The sequence below is a fragment of the Geotrypetes seraphini genome, chromosome 2, assembly GCF_902459505.1.
Source record: "Geotrypetes seraphini chromosome 2, aGeoSer1.1, whole genome shotgun sequence".
Classification (NCBI taxonomy): domain Eukaryota; kingdom Metazoa; phylum Chordata; class Amphibia; order Gymnophiona; family Dermophiidae; genus Geotrypetes; species Geotrypetes seraphini.
The window spans coordinates 41,658,411-41,683,139 of record NC_047085.1 but is presented as its reverse complement, the minus strand read 5'-3'; the positions used below and the strand labels follow the sequence as shown (position 1 = coordinate 41,683,139).

Genomic DNA, 24,729 nt, shown 5'->3' with positions numbered 1-24,729 from the left:
TTTGTATATCTTTATTAATTTTTCAGTCTAAAAACAGTGCATAAAGGAATACATACTATTAATTTGAAAAACAGCACTTACATCAATCAATAAATACGAGAAACCATTTTCACCCCCTCCCACGCACCCTAATTCCAATGTATTCAATAAATCATACAACAGTACATACATGTAATTAAAAACAAATCCAAATATAATATCCCTCTCCCTCCCACCTACCCCTCTTCCATGGATGTGCAAATCAAACCGGAAATAAGGGAATAAATGATTTAATTAAGATTGATAAAATTGGTCAATGGACCCCACGTCAGTTTAAACAACTTATTATTGCCCATTAGTTCAGAATTAATTTCTCGTATTTATAACACAAGCATAATAAAAAAGTGAAATTTAATCTGTCAAAATTCTTCCAATTTTTAGTAACCATTTTCATGGCTACCCCAGTCATTATACCAAGTAATCTGCTTTTATGTCTATCTAGTGGAGGTGTAGGAGATAACAATGTCCCACAGATTACCGCTTCATACGACTGCGGAACTGCAGTCTCCAGAATCAAATTAATATGTCCCCTTATAGATTTCCAAAAGTTGAGTATCAAAGGACAATAGAACAACAGATGATCCAGTGTCCATATGTCTAGATGACAGATCCAGCATCTATTAGATTTTGAACTATCTAACTTTTGTACTCTAACAGGGGTCCAAAAACTTCTGTGCAACAAAAAAAACATGTTTGTTTCATAGATGCTGATGCTATACATCTCATCCTCCAAGTCCAAGTTTTAGGTTTTTTATTCAGATATTAATTTATACCACTTGGCTGCTTGATGCCCTAGCAAAACTGTCTGGAAGCATAGGCCTGGCAAACTATACTGATTTTTTAAGTTGCGCCAATCACGAAACCCCTTCTGAATGGCCTGCTTCAACTGCACCCCTTATATATGTTTGAGACTTTGCAATGCCAAATAATTGTTGCAGTTGTGAAAAATCAAGCATTTTCCTATTTGATAACGCATCATCTAAATTACGTATGCCTGCCTGCAGCCAATGTTTCCAGAGGATCTTAGATTCACCAATTTGAATCTTGGAGTTCAACCATAAGGATTGACACGTGGATTGTTGTACTGATATAGTTGTTAAATTATCAATAAATTTTAAGGTTTTCCAGGTGGTAAAAAGAATGCTCTTGTCCTTATAAATTCTGGGTAACTTGATACTTGATATATGACATAACCATAATGGGGACATAAGTTGCCTTTCTAAGTAAAGCCAGTCCGGAAGATGCTCCAAGACTTCAGGAAGGATCCTACATACCCTGATGCAGTATGAAAGCTTGATGGTATCTATAAAAATTTGAGAAATTTACCCCACCCATCACAATTGGTTTTTGCAAAGATACTAAAGCTATTCTAGCTGTTATACCCAGCCAAATAAAGTTAGTGAGAATTCCATTCAATTTCTTATAAAAGGACCCCTGAAAATAAACTGGCAACATACTCATTTGGTAGCAAACTACAAACAAAATCATCATCTTGACAGTTTGGACTCTCCCCCACCAAGAGAGATATAATGGGTTCCAATGCTCACACATTTCTTTGACTTTCAGCAATAAAGATTTTTCATTGTGTCTTCCAATGTATTTTGAATCATGATGCCTAAATATTTTATACCCTCTTCCTTCCAAAGGAATGGGAATGGATCAAATAGTCCTTTTGAACAATGTACATTTAATGGAAGAACCTCCGATTTGCTCCAATTTATTTTGTATCCAGAAAATTTGCCAAATCTATCAATCAATTCCAGTAAATGCGGAATGGTAGATTCAGGATTTTTCAGATGAAGCAAGATATCATCTGCATAAGCAGAGATCTTATATTTCCGACCTGCATAAGGAATCCCCTATACCTCCTTTGCCTGCTGTATAGCCAACAACAAGGGTTCCAGAACAATATCAAAAAGCAAAGGAGATGAGGGACATCCTTGTCTAACTCCCCTTTTCAGACAAAAAAGTTCAGAAAATGTATTATTAATATATAGCCTGGCTGAGAGGAACTATACAAGGTTTGAATCATTTGAATAAATCTGGAGCCTATACCAAACCAATCCATCGCTTGATACATGAAAGTCCATTCCACATGATCAGAGGCCTACTCTGCATCCAAAGAGACAGAGAAAGCCGGATCATTCATTGTTTTCCCTTCTCTGATTTGCTGTTGCCCTCGCAAAATCCGGTACAATATGTATTTTGTTTTCTTGCCATTTGAGCATTTTCAACTGTCTGGCCATATTCAAAATGTCCAGTGCCTGCTGAAATCTGAGTAATTTACATTTAAGAGGCCTAGGAGCTTTCTGTCCATTAAGAGCTCTAAATGGAACTCTATGAACTCTCTCAATTTCAAACGAATGTTTAAAAGTTAGTGATAGAATCTGTGGCAACAGGTCCTCCAAGAAAGATAGGATTTGTTCCTTCTGCCCCCTCCAGTAATCCCAAAATCCTGATGTTACATCTGCAGCTCCCATTGTTTGCATCTTCGAGTTCTTTGGAAATGTGAGATATATCCTTTTGTGCAGTTTGAACTGAAAGTAAGCCTGTATTCTAAGAGGTCCGTTTTATTTTCACATCCTTTAATTATTGGGACAAGCTATGTACCTCCTCTTGAACCAGGTTTAATTTTGAAGTATTGTCTTCGAGCAAGGCTGCTATACTATTCAGTTTATCTATCAGCTGCTCAAATTCTGAGGTCTCCTTTGGAAGGGGGATTTTAGATGGGGTTGGTGGGTCAGGCTTGGCCCACTTGGCATTTCCCCCTGCCGTGAATGCTGCCTCTAATTTTAACTGCTTCCCTCCCAGCCGGTTCTGCTCCAGCCTTAAGATCCTGATGAAGGGTTTCACCCGAAACCGGTTGATCCTATGACTATCTTGGTTTCCCGCAATGCTCATTGACTTCATTTGGCTCGCTTTAAAAGCTAAGTTGGCTGTGGTTTCATTTTGTATCTTGGGGATTAGGCTGGGGAGGACTCTATGAGTGGGTTTTCAGTTTTGATTCACTCTCTCACTTGTTCACAGTTGTGATTTATTTATTGTTAGTATTTCTGCACAGTTGATTTTGCACACTAGGGACGTCCGATGATGGTGTGCAGGCGGGGTAATTCACCTCCGTCTTTGTAAGTGGAAGCGCTGGAGTTTGTTCTCCCGTTGCTAACAACCTCACACTGAGAGCGTCCCTATTCTTCAATTGATATTTGGTACCTGTGTGGTTTGGTTTGTTAGGAGTGATTAGCTGATAGACACACTCATAGAGTCCTTATTGACATCATTTGCCTCCTTTTTGTATCTTTTTAAATACCTATGTGGCATAAATGTATGAAGCATGTCTCTTTCAAATGAAAGGAAACTCCAGAGTGAGAGGTCATGTGATGAAGCTAAGAGTGACAGGTTCAGGAGTAATCTAAAGAAATACTTTTTTTTTTTTTTTACAGAAAGGGTGATAAATGCTTGGAATAGTCTCCTAGTAGAGGTGGTAGAGGCAAAGACTGTGTCTGATTTCAAGAAAACCAGAGAAAACAAGGGGTCCAACTTCGTCTGCAGTAAAAAAACAGACCAGAGCAAACAAACCAAAACTGCAGGCTTGTACACGATGCAGGCAAATTTTATTGTGACAAATAAATCGTATCTAAAAACCTTTTACCAAGCGAGGGACCCAACACGGTTTCGGACAACCTTCATCAGGGGTCCATGGTGATAAAGGAAAAAAGAAAAAATGTCATAAAAGAAAGCTGGAAGAATAACGTTTGATGACACGCCGAAAGTCGCCAAAGTACTGTACTTTGGCGGATATTTACAGTACTTTGGCGACTTTCGGCGTGTCATCAAATGTTACTCTTCCAGCTTTCTTTTGTGACATTTTTTCTTTTTTCCTTTATCACCATGGACCTCTGATGAAGGTTGTCCGAAACACGGACCGTGTTGGGTCCCTCGCTTGGTAAAAAGTTTTTAGATACGATTTATTTGTCACAATAAAATTTGCCTGCATCGTGTACAAGCCTGCAGTTTTGGTTTGTTTGCTCTGGTCTGATTTCAAGAAAGCATGGGACAGGCACGTAGGATCTGTTAGGGAGAGGAGGAGATAGTGGATGCAGCGGATGGGCAGACTGGATGGGCCGTTTGGCCTTTATCTGGGTTATGTCTCTATGTTTGGAAGAGGGCTAGATAAAATCCGCACCTGTGATAGGAAAGGCAGGAAAAGCCCCAGGCAGGGTATCTAGAAAATAACATGTGTGCAAGCAGAAATTTTGATGATAAAACATGTAATGTGTATGGCCATGCCTCCACCATTAGTCAGACTTGACTGATTTAACTTTAGTGGATTAACACAGCAACTCCCTACACTGGTTTATCTTAAAGGGATAAGAGAATGTTATGAGCATTCTTCTGCGCGGGTATCCAACATGACATCAAGTTAATATTTACATTGCGAGAGGTTTGGCTCTGGTGCCCTGCTTCTTGTCTACAAACCTGACTAACTGGTCACATAAGGCAAAGAGTTCCCTGAGTCTCAAGTCAAGCTGTGGCATGGTGAGCACAACCAAAGAGGAAACGACAACCACTTGAACACATTCCCAATCAGCATGGAGTCTACTGAGAGCAGCCCACAAGCCCACAGGTATGGTGTGAAATGTTGCGCTCAGATCTACTCAAGAATTTTCCCATTTTGTGTTGGTCAGGAAATAAGCTTATTGCACACGGTCTGTGTGAAACTGAATGCATTTAGCACTGGAGGGAAGACAGTGTTATAATCACATGCATCGCTATTAAAAAGTGAAGAATTAAAACATTAATTTGTGGGGCGGTTTCAGATAAATATGGACCAATGTATAACTATTCAGTTTTCCACACAAATATTTTGTGACTTGACTAAATGACGCAAAGGTGCTTTTTACTAGACCTTTTTCTCATGATAGTTTAACAAAATGTGTCGTGTTGTGATTTAGTAGGGAGAATAAACAGAAAGTAGCAGCAGACAAGGACCATTTTGGCCCCTTCCAGTCTGCCCTTTTGCTCTACCTGCTTTTTTGTCATAAGTTTTGCTAGTTTTGTGGTCATTCCTCTTGCTCTGAGAGAAGACTTAGAGGGGACATGATCAAAACATTCAAAATACTGAAGGGAATAGACTTAGTAGATAAAGACAGATTGTTCACCCTCTCCAAGGTAGGGAGAACGAGAGGGCACGCTCTAAAGTTGAAAGGGGATAGATTCTGTATAAACGTAAAGAAGTTCTTCTTCTCCCAGAGAGTGGTAGAAAACTGGAACGCTCTTGTCTGTTATAGGGGAAAACACCCTCCAGGGATTCAAGACAAAGTTGGACAAGTTCCTGGTAAACTGAAACGCACGCAGGTGAGGCTGGACTCATTTAGAGCACTTGTCTTTGACCTGGGGACCGCCGCGTGAGCGGACTGCTGGGCACGATGGACCACTGGTCTGACCCAGCAGCGGCAATTGTTATGTTCTTATGTTTATATTCTTATCAATTAGGTGAATTTTTACCACTAACTCAGGCTATTATAACATTCCATTTTATGGAATGAGACCAAGGGCTCCTTTTACTAAGGTGCGTTAGGGCCTTAACGAGTGGAATACGGCGTGCTAAATTGCCACACGCGCTAGACCTTAACACCAGTATTGAGCTGGCGTTATTCTAGAAGCGTACTGCGCGGTTTAGTGTGCGGTAATTTTGTGCATTCACTAAAAACGCTAGCGCACCTACCAAGTGGTGTTAACAGTAGATTGTATTGATAACTCTCCCTTAGGGCTCCTATATGTCTCTCCCATATGTGCTTGAATTCTGCCAGTGTTTTGGCATGGAGCGGTTTACTTTTACGCTCTTAGTTCTCCGGGGTAAATCATTTAAACATGGTAAGGAAAAGTTAGGTACTTCCAAAATGATATTTATGGAATACTCTATTCACTGTATAATGAAAGGCACCCCAACAATTCAGTTCTGTCACAAAATGCCATATTGTGTAGGAGTATATCCTCAACAGACTGTTGGTTTTATCAACCTGAGTGCATGATCAACAAAACAGCACTGGCAGGCAATGGATGCGAATAACTAGTCTTTCCAATTGTATTATACTGTGCTTATTTATTATTCGCCTTATACAATAACAAGGTTGCCAGTGTAGATACTTCAATTTAGGAAGGTGCTAAAAACGCATTTGTTTTCGTTATAGTCTTGCTATGATTCATTATGTCTGTGTTGCTAACGATTCACAGTTGACATTTGTGGGCTATAAGAAACAATATGGTATTTTATGGTGTACCTCGAGGATACCCAGATCCTTAGAGAGAAACATTCTTGCACCAAAATGAACAGGGCAAAGCGCTTGCAAATTTCTTTAAAAATCATTCCTTCCTTCCTTAATATTTTGCCTCCGATTTATAGAAGCACTAGTATTTAAGCCCGTTACATTAACGGGTGCTAGAATAAATGTGTCTGTCAGTCTTTCTTTCTGTCTCTCACTCTCCTTGGCCGTTGTCTCTCTTTCATTCCGTCTCTCTCTCTCTCTCTCCTTGGCTGCTTTCTGTCTCTCTGTCTTTCTTTCTCTCTCCTTGGCCGCTGTCTCTCTGTCGTTTTTCCTTTGTCTCTCTGTCTTTGGCCGCTGTCTGTCTTTCTGTCTGTCTCTCTGGCATTCTTTCTGTCTGTGTCTCTCCCTGGCCCCCTGTCTGTCTGTCTTTCTTTTTTTCTCTCTCTCTCTTTCCTTGGCCACTGTCTGTCTGTCTGTCTTTTTTTCTTTGTCTCTCTCTCTCTTTGGCCACTGTCTGTCTGTTTCTCTGGCCCCCTGTCTGTCATTCTTTCTATCTGTGTCTCTCCCTGGCCCCTTGTCTGCCTGTCTTTCTTTCTGTCTGTCTCTCTCCCTGGCCCCCTGTCTGCTTATCTCTATGTTGCGCCATGCCTGCCTGTCTCTCCACGGCCCCTTTCTGTTTCCCCCCCCCCCCCCCGAGCAAACCAAGATTTCTGTCTGCCCCCAAGCACACCCCTCTCCCCCAAAGCAGCCCCCTTTCCCTCTCCCCCTCCACTTCCCTGACTGTTTTTCTTTCTGTCTGTCTCTCTGTCTCTCTCCCTGGCCCACTGTCTGCCTATCTCTCTCTGTTGCACCATACCTGCCTGTCTCTCCGTGGCCCCCTTCTTTCTCCCCCCCCTCTGAGCAAACCAAGATTGCTGCCTGCCCCCCAGCACGCCCCTTCCCCCATAGCAGCCCCCTTTCCCTCTCCCCCTCCACTTCCCTGTGTAGCAGTAGCAGCCGGACACCTTGCAGCACCCGCACCCTGTCTGCTTCATCCAGGTCACAGGACACCCTCCTGCCATTGCTCTCGGCGCCACTCAAACCGCTGCATGCGCTGCACATGCCACAAGCCACTGCACGCCACATGCACACCGCACGCGATGCAAATCAAACACAGCCATGGAGTCACACATCACGGAGTCAGGGATCACGGCATTGTAAGTGCGCATGCGCGCTTAGGGTTTTATTATAGAGGATTAGTATAATAGACCGTGATAGAAAGAACAGTCCCTGCACTAAAAGGCACGAGCCTTCTCTTAGGCTTAGGCTTAATTTATAGTCTTTTTATTTGGTCTTCAGAAGGAGATTGCAAACTCGGTTACGGAGAACGTTTTGGGCATGACGTGACTGTTTATATGTACTGGAGTTCTTTTCTGGAAGAGTAAATAGGTAAATTTGTATTAGCTTAGGCTCTTTATTTACGTTATGTTATAGATTTATGGTCTATTATTACGTTTGGTACACCACCTAGATCCTATTTTTCAGGTCCTGAGTGATTTATATATCAGAACTTAAATTGAAATTATTCTGACTGTGTTATTTTTTATGGATACTTCTGAGATAGTCCTTCAGTTTAATTTTAATTTATTAATTTAATTTTTAATTTATTTTTTATTATTGTTATGTTTCTTACTTTCTACCATAAATCTGAATAATATTCTCCTTTATCTATTATTCTTATTGTATCTTTAATGTTTTATGATTTTTACCTACTTTAATTTTACCATTTTATTGCTTGTTGCTGGGTTGTTCTTTGAAAGTCATCCTCTTGCTCCTCATCTTGAGCTTTAATAAAGGAAACAGGACTTGATATGCTGCTTTTTCCATGTGGTTGCAATCAAAGTGGTTTCCATGGGGGCAAGGAAGTGTTATGTGACTTGCCCAGAGTCACAGGGAGATGCAGTGGGAATCAAACTCAGTGGGCTGTGGCAGCTGCTCTAACCATTAGCCCCCTCCTCCTCTCTGTAATAGTAGCACAAAAGAATAGAATAATTAAAAAAAAAAAAAAACAACAATAAATGTGCACTAGTGATTTTTTACCACATAAGACTGAAGAGCGGGTGTGTTAAGTAAAGAAGACTGAACAATCCTGATTCTTCTCCCTTACCTCTAGGCTCATTTTTATGCCTTTATTCTTATCCTGAGACGTGGACCCTATAAAGGATACAGGCATTTGTCAGTTCCCTTATGATTACAGGCAGTCCCCAGGTTTGGAACAAGTTATGTTTTTAAAGCTGTTCTTACCTGGAATGGGTGTCAGGTCAAAAGCGCGCTGCGACAAAGGCGCGCCCAGACAATTGAGCGCAGTGCGGAGGCGCGCGCCGCTCTAAATTACTGTTTTTAGGGCTCCGACGGGGGTGTGTGGGGGAAAACCCCCCACTTTACTTAATAGACATCGCGCCGCGTTGTGGGGGCATTGTGGGGGGGCGTGGGGGGTTGTAACCCCCCCACATTTTACTCAAAAACTTAACTTTTTCCCTGTTTTTAGAGAAAAAGTTCAGTTTACAGTAAAATGTGGAGGGTTACAACCCCCCAAACCCCCCCATAACGCCGGCGCGATGTCTATTAAGTAAACTGGGGGGGTTCCCCAACAAAACCCCCCGTCAGAGCCCCTAAAAACTGTAATTTTGTGCGGCGTGCACCTCTGTGCTGCGCTCAATTGTCGGCGCGCGCTTTTGTCTTTCGCGCCGTTGTCTATGAACCCCTGGAATGACATCTAGGATTTTTAGGAGTTGGGGATATAAAGGTATTTATTATTTAGCGCAGGTATTGAATGAGACCGGGAAGATAAGGAGTTTTCCTGATCTTTCTGTTACAGTAGGAGAGGTCCTGGGTCTTTATATGCCTACATGCAATTGGTGAATTATTTGAATAAATTGCAGAGATTGGATTTTTCAAGTAGAGTCTGTGATATAATTTTTTCTTTTTTTAAATCAATGTGAAGATATGCCTATTTCAGTTTCTTTATTGCATAAATTGTGGTGGAATTTACTTCCTTCTCGTACATATGAAAACAATTAAAAAAAATTGGAATGAGGAGTTGGGAATTCAGATTTCACTTATTGACTCTACTCAAGCAATTAATAGAATATCAAAAGTGATTACGGCTTCTGTTTGGAGGGAATGTTCTTATAGAGTTTTACATAGGGTTTTTTTCCCCCCAAATTCAAGCTTTTCATGAGGGTTTGGTTAATTCCCCAATTTGTATCAAATGTGATAAGGATCCTAGCACTTTATCTCATGCTTTTTGGTTGTGTCCTTTAATCAAGTCATTCTGGTCTGCCATCCTATTATATTTGGGTTCTTTATGGGGTAGTCCTGTTGTAGGTTCTCCAAGGGGAGTAATTTTTGGTAAAGCTGCAGCTTGTGGGATATTTGGTCAAAGGAAATGTCTTTTATTTCAGAAGGCGTGTATGATTGGGCCAGTGGCGTACCTAGGGTATGTGGCACCCGGGGCCCATCATTTTTTGACACCCCCCCCTATGTAAAAAAATATTTTTTGTAATGACCATGAAACAGAATAAATGGTCAGAATAGAAACAGGCAATGAAAATTTTCTTATATTCCAAACATAACATAACATAAATTATGTCTGAATTGTCATGACATCAGAAGTACATATGGAGTAGTTGCAGGTGATGCTTGGGACAGTTCTGATTGTGTTAGTTCGGTTTTATGTGTTTTTTGAATAGAAGGGTTTTTATTTCTTTTTGAAGGTTTTGCAGTCTGTGGTCGATGTCAATTGGTTGTAGAGTTGGGGGTCGAGTGTTGCAGCTCGAATGGCTAGGAGGTTGTCGAACAGTTTTTTTCTTTTGACGTTTTTGGTTGGAGGGTATGTGAATGGTGCGTGAGTTCTCCTATGTCTGGTTGAGGTGGATTGAATTATTTAGCTGAAGAAATTAATTACCCCCTCATCCCACACACATTAATTCTCTTCCATTTTTGTTCCCATTATAAAAAACACTGATAAGTTCCCAGAAAAAAAATACATTAAAATAAGAAGTGAAAACAAAGGCCCCTACAGATGAGAACATAACATAAGAATAGCCTAACTGGGTCAGACCAATGGTCCATCATGCCCAGTAGCCCATTCTCATGGTAGCCAATCCAGGACACTAATACCTGGTCAAAACCCAAAGAGTAGCAACATTCCATGCTACCGATCCAGGGCAAGCAGACACTTCCCCCATGTCTTAATAACAGATTATGGACTCTTCCTCCAGGAATTTGTCCAAATCTTTCTTAAAACCAGCTACACTATCTGCTTTTACCATAACTTCTGGCCACTTCATTTTTAAGTTTAGATCTTTCCTTTCAAACAGAGACCTTGCTAGATGTCAAATACAGCACAAGGTAACTTCACATGGACTTAGCTGTGCAGGAAATGTGAATCTCCTCATACACCCACCATATAGTGCAAAAATGTGCAAAGGTCTGTTTTTTTCTTTCGATCACTACATAGCCTAATGCCACACAAGCAGCGCTGTTACAAACATATTCTGTAGGTCAATGCTAAGGATAACAAAGTTTCCTTCCTTGGACCAGAAGGAGATAAACCACTGGAAGAGATCCCAAAACAACACCCAAAGACCCACTCAGTGTGTGAACCAGTTGAGTGGAGTGGACTAACTGGGGGGTGGAAATGGGCCCGGAGTTTGCTCAGCAGAATTTCCCAGACCACCTCTTCCTCTCAACACATTGACACGCTGCCACCATCACTACTAGGAACACCTCACTGGGTAGGCCAGCTATGCTATAAACTTTATAAAACACATTATTATATTTTCTTATAAAGCACATATTTTAACTGAACTCTCTGACATCCTCAGCCTTTCCATTCACAAAAATAGAAGGAAGAAAAGTTCCCATTTCCTGCTGTCTCATGTCCCCGGCCTATACAATATTTTTTTTCTGCAGACCCTTCAAAAGTCTGACCAAATCCTCGTTTCACTTGCATTATAAAGTACTGAGGATGCCATCTCTCCCCAATCCCAGGTCCTAAAGTCTAAGACAGTAGCACAAACTAATGCTGCCAGATTCAGGAAAAAAATTTTGATTCGATTCAGCCTGCCCTATTGAATTGGTTTTTCATTTCGATTTTCCTGCCCAGTTGGGTGATTTATTTCAAAACTCCTAGTGGGTTTTATAGCTTTTTCACCCCCTTTGGCTTCTCCTAACCACACTGGCACTGTGGTGTAAATAAAATAAAGAAACAAAAAGGACTTTTCCTCTCTCTGTTAAATCCTAGCTCACGTTTGCAGTCCAACACCAGCTCTGGCAGGATACACATTTCAAATCTGACATATTATAATCACAAAACAGAAAATAAAATTAATTTTTCTACCTTTTGTTGTCTGGTTATATTTCAAATCTTGTTGGTCCAAGGCTCTGGTTTTCTTCTGATAACTTGCTTGCCAGGGTCTCCTTCTTTCTGCATGCTAACCATCCATCTGCCAACTCTGTCCTCCCTTTCCATTTCCCTTCCCTTCCCAGGAAGTCTGGTATCTTTCCTTTTTTTCATCTCCCTCCACAGATCCACCTTTTCTTAAATACCCTTTCATCCGGCATCTCTCCCTCCTTCCCCACCACCCCAGAGTCCACCATCTCTCCCTTTCTTTTCCTAATTACCCTCCTATCCAGTATCTCTATCCCTCCTCCACACCATCCTTTGTGTCCAATTTCTCTCCCTTTCTGTTCCTTCCCTCCCTAAATCCCATGGTCCATCATCTCTCTCCCTCTCCTCTATTTTCAGACCCATTATTTCTTCCTCCCCCCCCCAAAGTTTGGCATATGCACGTCTCTTTGAACACCCCCTTCCCTCCGTGTACTTCTAAATCATGGTCCCCCCTTAAAGGTCTGCCTGTCCCCCCTTGAAGGCCTGCACCCCCCTTGAAGGCCTGTCCCATCCCCTTGTAGGCCTGTCCCCCCCTTGAAGGCCTGCCTGCCTGTCCCCCCCTTGAAGGTCTGCACCCCCCGAAGGCCTGCACCCCCCCGAAGGCCTGTCCCCCACTCGAAGGCCTGTCCCACCCCCTTGTAGGCCTGTCCCACCTTGAAAGCCTGCCTGCCTGCCTTCCCCCCCTTGAAGGCCTGTCCCCCCTTGAAGGCCTGCACCCCCTTGAAGGTCTGCACCCCCCCTTGAAGGCCTACACTACCTTGAAGGTCTGCACCCCCCCGAAGGCCTGTCCCCCCCTTGAAGGCCTGTCTCACCCCCTTGTAGGCCTGTCCCCCCCTTGTAGGCCTGTCCCCCCTTGAAGTCCTGCCTGCCTGCCTTTCCCCTCTTTGAAGGCCTGTCTCCCCCTTGAAGGCCTGCACCCCCTTGAAGGTCTGCACCCCCCCCCGAAGGCCTGCACCCCCCCTTGAAGGTCTGCACCCCCCCCCCGAAGGCCTGCACCCCCCCTTGAAGGCCTGCACTCCCTTGAAGGTCTGCACCCCCCTGAAGACCTGTCCCCCGCTTGAAGGCCTGCCTGCCTTTCCCCCCTTGAAGGCCTGTCCCCCCCCTTGAAGGCCTGCACCCCCTTGAAGGTCTGCACCCCCCCAAAGGCCTATACCCCCCGAAGGCCTGCACCCCCCCTGAAGGCCTGCCTGCCCCCTTGAAGGCCTGCACCCCTTGAAGGTCTGCACCCCCCCCTGAAGGCCTGTCCCCCCTTGAAGGCCTGCCTGCCTGCCTGTCACCTTGAAGGTCTGCACCCCCCCCGAAGGCCTGTCCCCCCTTGAAAGCCTGCCTGCCTGCCCGCCCGCCCCACCCTGAAGGCCTGATGCCCCGACCCACCCCGAAGGACCTCTCGCCCCCCTGGCCTCCCCGCACCACCTATGAAGCAGCCGCAGCAGGATCGCGAAGTCAGCGTCAGCGATCCCTGCGCTGCTTAGGCGCTGCTTCCTGTGCCACGGTCCCGCCCCTCCTCTGACGTCAGAGGAGGGGCGGGATCACGGCGCAGGAAGCAGCGCCTAAGCAGCGCAGGGATCGCTGACGCTGACTTTGCGATCCTGCTGCGGGCTGCTTCACAGGTGGTGCAGGAAGGTCAATGGGGCGAGCGGTCCTTCGGGGTTGGGGGGGACTGAACGGCAAGGCCGGGAGCACCCCCTTAGGGCTGGCACCCGGGGCGCACTGCCCCCCCGCCCCCCCTTGGTACGCCACTGGATTGGGCATAAATGTATTATGCAATTTTGGTTATTGAAAGAATCTCCAAGTTTCTGGCATTGGAGAAACCAGTTTTATCGTTTACTTTTGTTTGAGATTTGGGAGGTTAGGCGGTCGTCTAGAAAAATTCATCTTTTTAAGGAAGTTTGGGATCTGTATATTCAAAACCTTTCACCAAGAGCAAGAAGTTTAATGCTCAATGATTTACATTGAAGCTAAGGTTGTTTAAATTACATTCCAGTTCTTTATTTTTGTCAGCTTTCATCCGGGAAGGGGAAATTGATTATGGGATGAAAGGGATAGAATTTTTTTTTTTTAATAATATATGGATTAGAATTTTAACAATTGTGAATTATTTATTATTTGTTAAGAATATCTTTTTGTATAATTTATATGTATTTTTTCTCTATTTCTTTAATAAAATGTTTGAACATAAATAAGGGGGGTAAGGAGGGGGTAGGGGGTAGGGAAGGGGGATGGGGAAGGGGGTATGGAAATATATAGAGGTATGAGGTGGGTAATATGGAAATATATTTTGGAGGAATGATAGAAATATGTATGAAATTAGTATTCTGAATATAATTGTATTGAACATTTTATTAGTATATTATTGTATACTTATTTGATTCCTTCAATAAAATGTTATAAATTAAAGCTGTTCTTAAGTCGGATTTGTATGTAACTCAGAACTTGTGGATTTTGAGATTCTTGCTGCTTACCTCTGCTCCCAGCTGACAAAAGGGCCAACTGCCCCTAGTCCAGTGTTCCCTCTAAGGTACAGCATGCACAACCGCACTGTTCTTCATGTGGCCATGCATCATTCCTGAATCTGCTGTAGAAGTGTAGGAATCTATGCCGCTGGAAATACTGCTCAGTGAAATCAAATGAAGCTGCAATCGCGTTCTTAAGTAGAAGTCGTATTTAAGTCAGGCGTCTGTAACTTGGGGACTGCATGTACTGTATAAACATGTATAACACTATGAAGAGATAATAGGGTACCACAGTGTTGGCAGGTGAATGGGGTTTACCCTGGGATGTTGTGAAGCAGAGAAATCACAAACTCAAAGCAAATTGCTACCTTAGGGGTGTTAGTCTTACAGCATTTATGATAAAGAGGTTTGACAAAACACACTTGGCAATACACAGACAGTTGTGCACTAATTATGTTCAAATATTATTAGAATATTATCAGACACACTAAAATATACTAAAATTCTCCCTAAGTATTATTCTGTAAATATGCTCATATCTTTCATAGCAAGTATTTTACGGGCAGGCGTGCACATGGATGGAGTCTGCCTGTAGACATGACTCGCACTTATGTGCATTGTGAGCACATCTGCAGTGCTTAGGCAAACACACATGCCAGCTCTATGGGCTCCTTTTACGAAGGTGCGCTAGCGTTTTGAGCGCACGCACCGGATTAGAAACATAGAAAAGTGACGGCAGAAAAGGGCCAAGGCCCATCAAGTCTGCCCACTCTATTGACCCACCCACTCTCCTAACTACCCTGTGAGAGATCACACTCTGATGTCCCATTCCCTCTTAGAGATCCAACATGAGCATCCCATCTGTTTTTAAAATCTGGCATGCTACTGGCCTCGATAACCTGTGCTGGAAGCTCATTCCAATTGCCAACCACTCTTTCGGTGAAGAAGTACTTCCTGGTGTCGCCATGAAACTTCCCGCCCTTCACCGGATTGGATTTTTACCACTGTATTTTTTATCATTGTATTTTCATGTTTTTATATGCCAGTGTATAATAAATTATCTCCAGAACATCTGTATCCACAGTTTTTTGTTTTTGTTTTCATTGGTGGATTGTTTTCACCGTGGATCATTGGGTGTCCCCATTTTTCTTTGTTGTGCCATATAATAGAGGTGACAGAGTAGAGGCCAAGAACAGGTCACTGGAAACTTTAGTAAGGGCAGTTTCTGTGGAATGCAATGGGCGAAAGCCTGACTGAAGCGGATAAAGAATAGCTTGGGAGAAGAGGAAGCCCAGGCAACGGTGGTGAACAGCACATTCAAGTAACTTGGATAAGAAGGGGAGGAGGGAGATGGGGTGAGATTTGAAGGTCCAGTGAGGATTTTTTTGAGGAAGGGTGTGACGGTGGCATGTTTGAAGGCATCAGGGACAGTTGCAGTGGAGAACGATAGGTTGAGAATGTGACAGATAGGAGGGATGACAGAGGGCGAGATGGTGCGGAGTAGGTGAGTGGGAATCGCATGGGAAGAGTAGGTAGTAGGTGTTGAGGATGAGAGAAGTTGTGCGGTTTCCTCCTCGGTGATTACAGACGAGGAGGAAAGGGTGGCAGGTGTTGAAGGGAGGTTAGCAGAAGGGACAGATGGAAGGAGGGGAGGGGGAGGCAACTTGGTTGAGAGCTCAAACTGAATCTTCTGGATCTTATGGTAGAAGAACAGTGCCATAGTCTGTGGAGAAATTGGAGTGGGGGGGGGGGGGGGATAGACGGTGAGGGTGCTTTGAGTAGGGAGTTTAGTATGGTAAAGAGAAAGCGGGGGTTGGAGCTAAGAGAGGCGGTTAAGGCAGTTATTAATAGTATAGCTGTGTATTACTATAATTTTAGTGATATGTTAGCAGTTAGCACTGTTAGTGGATGACAGAAACATACATAGCTGCCAGTGGACATATAATTTAGTAATAGAGTGTGAGGGTTTCATTAATCAATTCAAGGGATGCAGACCTTCCCCCCCCCCCCCCCGGCCCCCAATTAAGAAGCCCAGCATTTGAATTAACAATATACCATTCTGCTGCCTTCACAAGCCATCCTCTGAAATTATGCCAGGCCTACTGCTCCTGGAATTGCCATGTGTTACTCACAGGAAATGAGAAAAGAACTACAGGTTTGCACGTGTCCCCTCACCCCCATCCCACCCCCATTTTATCTGCTAATAAAGGTCTCTCATTTATAACATACATCGCAGCCTGTGTAACGTTCCGCCACTCATGTTTTCTGTATTTTTTGTTTGCAGAAAGGGGATCTTCGGCGGACTGCATCTTAAAAAGAAGAAGAAGGCTGACAAGGGGTTAGTCATTACAAACAAAGGTGCACTAGGTAAGGCCTAGTAAATAAATATTAGACTTACTAAAACAGAGTAAGGGTGTGAGATTTTTTTTTTTTTCTTCTTTCCTGCACTGGAATCATGTGACCTGACCATTCCAGTTATTACATTAACAACTGGCACGGCAAGCAACACCTTGCATGGAAGTCACAGCTAAACAATAGGAATCCCTTCTGTGACTAGCTACTGCTGGAGAGGTTAGTTAAAGTTCATTTGAACTTGGTGATTTGGGCATAGGACGGGGGTAGGCAATTCCAGTCCTTGAGAGCCGGAGCCATATCAGGTTTTCAGGATATCCACAATAAATATGCATGAGATAGATTTTGCATCTCAAGGAGGCAGTGCATGCAAATCCATCTCATACATATTCATGGTGGAGATCCTGAAAACCTGACCTGGCGTCGGCTCTCAAGGACCGGAATTACCTACCCCTGGCATAGGATATACTTAAGGCTTCTATTCTGTATATTGCACCCCAAAAAATCAGTGCTGAAGAAAATGAATGCTAAGCACTATTCTATAAACTAAACTAAACCTTAACCTTATATACCGGGTCTTCAACCAAAGGAAGCTCGACGCGGTTAATAATAAATTTAAAAAATAAAGTAAACTGAAATGCAAGAGTTAGTTTTCAAATGATTAGCAAATAAAAAAGTTTTTAGAGGTTTACAGAAGAATTGGAAGGAACTGGGACACCTCAAAATTAGGGGAAGTTCATTCCATAGTTGGGGAAATTTAAACGCCAGAGAGCTGCTAAAATTCTTAACTCCTTGAATTCCCTTCCTAGAAGGGAGAGAAAGTTTAAATCGGCGAATGCCTCTCGCATATGAAAATCTATAAACATTCCATAGCAAAAGAACAAGAGGAACAAAGATACCATCAAAAACAATACATAAACACTTAAACTGAATTCTAAAATAAACCAGGAGCCAATGGAGAGAGAAAAGCAAAGGAGTCACATGGTCGAATTTGCTCTTTCCATAGATCAACTTCGCGGAGGCAGTTCTTAGTGACGCCAAGATAAATGACGTTACAATAATCTAACCGGGATAATATAATAAATTGGACCAAAACAGAAAAATGACGTAGATGGAAAAGAGGTCTGACCTTCCTCAACATTCGTAAGCTGAAAAAACATTTCTTAACCAGAAAGTTTATTTGATCCTTAAAAGTAAGAGAAGAATCAAAAAGTATTCCCAAAATCTTAGAGGAGAACTCAATTTGTAGGGAGGCTCCAGAATCCAAAAGTACAGTGGAAGGAAGATGATCCAATTTTGGGCCTAACCACAGAGTTTTACCTGCATTTAGCTTCATCTGGACAGACATAGCCCAAGTTTGAAGTTTAGAGATACAGCGATTTATTTTAAAAGTTAAATTGGCAATATTTGGGTCAATCTCAATCAGTACAAAAATGTCATCCGCATAAGCAAAAAGCGTTTCCCACGCTGACAGCTTATAAATATTCAAAGTTGTCATATAAAGATTGAATAAAATTGGGGAAAGCGGAGAGCCCTGGGAGGTTGCCAGGAATTAGAAATATTACCATCAATATTAACTGAATAAGATCGGGGCAATAAAAATTTAGAAAACCAAACAAGAACAACATGATTAAAACCGATATTCGAGTTGGGCGCCGTTAACAAAATAGCACGTAGCACAGCGATCTGCACCCAATTTTGGGCATGAAGTTTTACACCAACTGAAACCAGGTAGAAATCATTGTGCCTAAATTAAGCACAGATCTGCCTTATTTTGTGGGCAAATAGTAGGAAAGTTCCTGGCCCACCCTTACCACGCCTTTGGCTCTGCCTCTTTTCAGATCCAAGGGCAAAAATCTACATGCACATCTTTTTAGAAAACCAGCTATAAAGATGCATGCATAAATTTCAATTAGTGCCAATAATTGATTATTAGTGCCTGATTATTGGTGTTAATTAGCTCGTTATACAATTAAATTGCACATACAAATTGGGTGCGTGCCCAGATTGGCACTTCTAATTTTTCCACCATATATAAAATGAAGGGGATGGTAATAGAGCTTATCTGCTCTGTAAGGTGGCTAAAATTGTTGTGCCACTCTGTACTACTGTATCGTACCTGGTTTTAAGAAAAGTTTGGACAATTTCCTGGAGAAAAAGTCCATAGTCTGTTATTGAGAAAGACATGGGGGAAGCCACTGCTTGCCCTGGATCGGTAGCATGGAATAAGAACATAAGCCGTGCCTCTACTGGGTCAGACCTGAGGTCCATCATGCCCAGCAGTCCGCTCATGTGGCGGCCCATCAGGTCCAGGACCTGTATAGTGATCCTCTATCTATACCCTTCTATCCCCTTTTCCTTCAGAAAATTGTCCAATCTCTTCTTGAACTCCAATGCCGTACCCTGTCCTATCACTCCCCCTGGAAGCGCGTTCCAGGTGTCCACAACCCATTGGGTGATGAAGAACTTCCTAGCATTGGTTCTGAATCTGTCCCCTTTTAATTTTTCCGAATGACCTCTCGTTCTTGTAGATGTCAAAAGTTTGAAGAATCTGTCCCTCTCCACTTTCTCGATGCCCTTCGTGATCTTGTAAGTCTCTATCATATCCCCTCTAAGTCTCTGCTTCTCCAGCGAAAAAAGCCCCAGTCTCTCTAATCTTTGCTACTCTTTGGGTTTTGGCCAGGTACTAGAGGCTTGGATTGGCCACCATGAGAACAGGCTACTGGGCTTGATGGAACATTGGTCTGACCCAGTATGGCTGTTTTATGCTCTTACATGTGCCACGTATAGGACAATCAAGCCATTGTAACATCACTGATGAGGTTGGCTCTGAGGCACTGTGGAATGAGGCTTTATGACATCACAATCTCAGCTCTGGAATGTTACTCTCATTGGGGTTCTGGAATCTTGCTTTTCTTTGAGATACTGGAATGTTGCTACTCCTTGGGTTTTGGCCAAGTACTAGGGACCTGGATTGGCCACTGGGAGAACGGGCTTCTGGGCTTGATGGACCATACAAAGTTATGAGTACAATACAATACAAAGTTATGAGTAAAATATAAATAAATAAACATCTGAACAATATATATACAGTGGAACCTTGGTTTACAAGCATAATTCGTTCCAGAAGCTTGCTCGTAAACCAAATTACTCGTATATCAAAGTGAGTTTCTCCATAGGAAGTAAGGGAAATTCGCTTGATTCGTTAACACCCATTTTAGTTTGGCTTTCTTCCACTTATGGATCTTGCTTGTAAAATGAACTTAAAAAGAGCAAGTACTGTTCCTGAAAGATGGCTAGATCCTCTTACATCGCTGCGCCTAGCCTCTCTCAGCATCACAGCCCAGAAAGCAAACAACGCTGAGAGAGAGCAGATTCCTGCCATCAAATACCCATTAAAGAGTAAACAGGAGAGGAGGCAGTTTCATCAAACCACTTTAAGCAGAAACCGGGAAACCAAGCACGACATTAAAATGCGAAAATCAAAATGCACGGTACAAATTCTCAGAACGGCCCGGTTTTAATTTTCTCATCAAAATTCAATCCTGGTTTGCCAGAATGGAAGTGTCCTTCCATGCCAATCTGTTCATCAGTTGCCTGAGAATAAACTGTGGGAGGAATATTCAAGCTGTCACACAGAGAAAAAAATAAATAAATCTGAAAATCTATTTTACCAGAAGACTTTCCACCAATTTTCTGAAAAAGAGATACACGTGCTTTCACTCTGTAAAATTGCCATGGTGCTAAGTATATATGGACACTGGCATCTACATTTGGGAGTATGTGGCACAGGGGTTAGAGCAGGGGTGTCAAAGTCCCTCCTCAAGGGCCGCAATCCAGTCGGGTTTTCAGGATTTCCCCAATGAATATGCATGAGATCTATTAGCATACCATGAAAGCAGTGCATGCAAATAGATCTCATGCATATTCATTGGGGAAATCCTGAAAACCCGACTGGATTGCAGCCCTCGAGGAGGGACTTTGACATCCCTGGGTTAGAGCTACTGCCTCAACACCCTGAAGCTGTGGGCTCAAATCCCTCACTGTTCTTTGTGACCCTGGACAAGTCACTTAATCCCCTCATTGCCCCAGGTACACTAGCTAGAGTTTGAGCCCACCAGAGCAGAGAGGGAAATATGATAAAGTACCTGAATGTAAAACCACTGATTTTTGGGTTGAGAAAATGGGAACACATCAGTCCCTACTATCAAAAACTTCACTGGCTGCCTTTGGAAGCACGAGTTTTGTTTAAATTTTTTTGCCTTTGTTATAAATCAATTTTTGGTCTGGCCCCTATGTATCTGGTTTCTCAATTTAATCTGGACAGTTCCATTAGGTCCACATACAGAATTCATTTGTTCTCCTTTCCATCATTAAAGGACTGCCGCTACAAAAGATTCTTGGACAGAACTCTTGCCTCCCAGGCAGGTAAATGGAACGACTGGCTGGCTAATATCATCAACCATTCCTCATCTTACCTCAATTTTAGAAAATCAATCAAAACAAATTTGTTTAACCGATTGTAACCTATGAATCTAGTGTATCACGCCTCCCAACCTGTACCTTATTTTCGATGACTTTGCATTGTAACTTCTTCGACTTTGTATTGTAATTACTTTGATGACTTTGTGTTGTAACTACTTCGCTGATTGTCCAGCACCTCTTGTTGTAAACCGCCTCAAACTTTCATGGCTTTGGCGGTTTATAAAAATAAAATTATTATTATTATTAAGTATATTTGGAATGCACATGTCCCAAAGCCAACGTATTCCAGTTAATAAATTCAAAATAAAACACTTTTGTCTACCTTGTCTGGACATTCTATTTTTCCATAATCTTGGTCCCAGTTTCTCTTTCTGCTTTTCTCTGTCTTCTACTAATTCTCTTTCCAGTGCCTACTGTCCATTTTTTTCTCCACTTCCCTCTTGCTCCATTCCTTCACTATGCCTGTCTCCAACATATTGATTTTGCCCTTTGAGCTTTCCTCCCTTTTTTCTTTACTGCTTCTGTCCACTCAAATCTCACCTTCTTGCGCACCCTTCTTTTTACATTTTCAGCTACTTATGAATTTTCCACCTCCTCGCATTCTGTAGCTCTTCCTTTTCCCATCCTCCTATTTCCCTCTATCTACTCCCCATTACCACATTTCTACCACTGTACTCAGTGTTCTCATTCATCTGCTTTTTGACCTCTTCCATGTGGCTCACCACTTCCAGAATCGCCCTCCCTCTCTCGTCTATATCTCTCAGGCTCCCTCTCAGGCTATATCTCCCTGTCCCTTTCTCTTCTTCCCCTACCATCTTCTTATCCCACCTCTCTTCCTTCCTATGGGTCCATCTTTCATCCTGTCTCCCCATGGCCCAACATCTCTCCCTCTCTTTTCTGTTCTTCTCTCCCTCCTTGATTGAGGGAGGGAGGGGAGAGGAGAAAAAGATGCTGCATCTGTTTCCCTTCTACCCCCAGATCTAACATTTCTCCCTCCATCCCTCCTTCCTTACCCTCCTTTCATCCCCAAGTCCAATTCTCTCCCTTTCTCTTCCTTACTGCCCTCCCATGCCATAACCCTCCCTTTCCAACTATCCTATCCTCCTATTCTATACATCTCCCTCCCTCACTCTACACCATCCCCAGGTCCACCATCTCTGTCTCTCTCTTTCTGTCTTCCCTTCAAGTATCTCATTCCCCTTTCCTTCACAGCACCCCACATCCAATGGCGGGAAAATGGCGGAAGCGCTGATAAAAGACAGCATCGATGAGCATCTCGAAAGAAATAAACTGATGAAAACAAGCCAACATGGCTTCTGCAGGGGAAGAGGGAAGATCATGCCTAACGAACTTATTAACAAACTTATTAACAAACAAATGGACAAAGGGGACCCCATAGACATTTTATACTTGGATTTCCAAAAAGCCTTTGACAAGGTACCCCATGAACGCCTATTACGGAAACTGAAGAGCCATGTGGTGAAAGGAGACTTACATAGATGGATCAAAAATTGGTTGGCGGGTAGGAAGCAGAGGGTAGGAGTGAAGGGCCACTACTCTGACTGGAGGAGGGTCACGAGTGGTGTTCCACAGCGGTCAGTGCTCAGACCGCTGCTGTTCAATGTTTTTATAAACGATCTAGAAACAGGGACGAAGTGCGAGGTAATAAAGTTCGCAGACGACACCAAACTATTTAGTGCAGTTGGGACAAAAGAGTACTGTGAAGCTTTACAAAGGGACCTGAACAAACTAGAAAAGTGGGCGGCGAGATGGCAGATGAAATTTAATGTAGAGAAATGTGTAAAGTCTTGCATGTGGGAAACAGAAACACAAAGTACAGGTATACGATGGGAGGGCTGGAATTGGGTGAAAGTACCCTAGAAAAGGACTTAGGGGTAATGGTGGACAAGACAATGAAGCCGTTGGCACAGTGCACAGCGGCCTCAAAGAAGGCGAACAGAATGCTGGGTATTATCAAGAAAGGTATTACAGCCAGAACGAAAGAGGTTATCCTGCCATTGTATCGGGCGATGGTTGCCCGCATCTGGAGTACTGTGTCCAATATTGGTCGCCTTTCCTAAAGAAGGATATGGCGTTACTCGAGAGGGTCCAGAAAAGAGCGATGCGATTGATAAAAGGTATAGAAAACCTCTCATATGCTGAAAGACTAGAGAAACTGGGGCTCTTTTCACTGGAAAAGCGGAGACTTAGAGGGGACATGATAGCGACATACAAGATCATGAAGGGCATAGAGAAAGTGGAGAGGAACAGATTCTTCAAACTTTTGAAAACCACAAGAACGAGAGGGCACTCGGAAAAATTAAAAGTGGACAGATTCAGAACCAATGCTAGGAAGTTCTTCTTCACCCAAAGGGTGGTGGACACCTGGAATGAGCTTCCAGAGAGTGTGATAGGACAGAACACGATATTGGATTTCAAGAAAGGATTAGATAAATTCCTGAAGGAAAAAGGGATGGAAGGGTATAGATAGAAGAATACTATACAGGTCCTGGACCTGATGGGCTGCCGCGTGAGCAGACTGCTGGGCATGATGGACTTCTGGTCTGACCCAGCAGAGGCATTGCTTATGTTCTTATGTTCTTACTCTCCTTTTCTCTCCCTCCAGACCATTGCCCACATCTCTATCTCTAGTCCCCCCATGTTTCTGGATAATGAACATTTTGATTTCCAAGAATTCTAGTCAACCTAAGAAATTTTTTTCACTTAATATCATATACCTTACAAATAAGTGCCTTTTTAAAAATTTGATTTTCAAGTTTACAATTCTTTACAGAATAAAGAAAATGAAGATAATAATACAAATATTACACAAAAGAAAAGGTCTAAAACATTAAACCAAAAGAAACTCCAACAAGTCCACATTATGGGAGAAATTCACCTATTTTCTAAAGATATAAATATGCAAATTCGTACACAAAAGAAAGTAATATAAGGAAATAAATAAATCAAACAGTCAAATTAGACCAGTTCACAGACTAATTCTTCTAGTGGTATACAATTATTTGAACTCCAAACTAAAATCTGAAGTCACTTCTTAATAGTAGTTTCATGTAATTTCAAAAATTGCTCAAGTTGTAAAGGGTCCCAGAAAATATAGTCCTTCTCTTCAAGAAACATTTACATAGAAACTTTAAAAAAATGTAGCCTCTACTCGTGGTTTTAACAAAATAAATGCCTTCCTCCTAAGCTGGGTGGTACGGGCCACATCCAGAAAAATTAGAACATTATCACCACAAAATTTAGTACTCTTGTTTTGAAAATAAGTCTTCAATATTAGCATTTTATCTACTTCACTATTACATTAAATCAATAGAGTAGATCTTTCTCTAATTAAATCTTGAGAATCCTCAAAGAACTCAGTCAGATCTGCTCCTAATTCAGTTAATACTTTCTTTTTCTGAGGAATATAATAATGATTAAGTACAGGAATAGAATCTGCGTTGGCCAATCCCAAGATTTCTTTAAAATATCTCAGGTGTTATCAAATGAGTCCTGGGAAAATTGACCAAACGCAGATTTCTAGTCCGTAACTTATTTTCCATCATTTCAATCCTTGAATACATAATATGGGAATCCTTTACCGCTGATACTGAAACCGCATGCATAGTAGAAACCTGGGATTCAGTTGTTGAAAGACGTTTATCCAATGTTTTAAAATTGGAATCAATGTCTTCCAACT

The 24,729-nt window shown here is 42.5% G+C and overlaps 1 protein-coding gene across 2 annotated transcripts in view; it reads left to right on the top strand.

The window, feature by feature from the left end:
- The window catches only part of FER1L6 (fer-1 like family member 6), a 402,024-nt gene that overhangs the window by 60,219 nt on the left and 317,076 nt on the right, over nucleotides 1-24,729 (top strand). Inside the window, exons 1-2 of one of the 2 annotated variants that reach the window (XM_033934877.1) lie at nucleotides 4,550-4,663; nucleotides 16,477-16,559. In XM_033934877.1, coding sequence (XP_033790768.1) covers nucleotides 4,629-4,663; nucleotides 16,477-16,559 — 118 coding nt within the window. In that variant the 5' untranslated portion in view covers nucleotides 4,550-4,628. Of the gene's footprint in view, nucleotides 1-4,549; nucleotides 4,664-16,476; nucleotides 16,560-24,729 lie in introns of those variants that run through there. The other variant, XM_033934878.1, reaches the window with a different exon arrangement.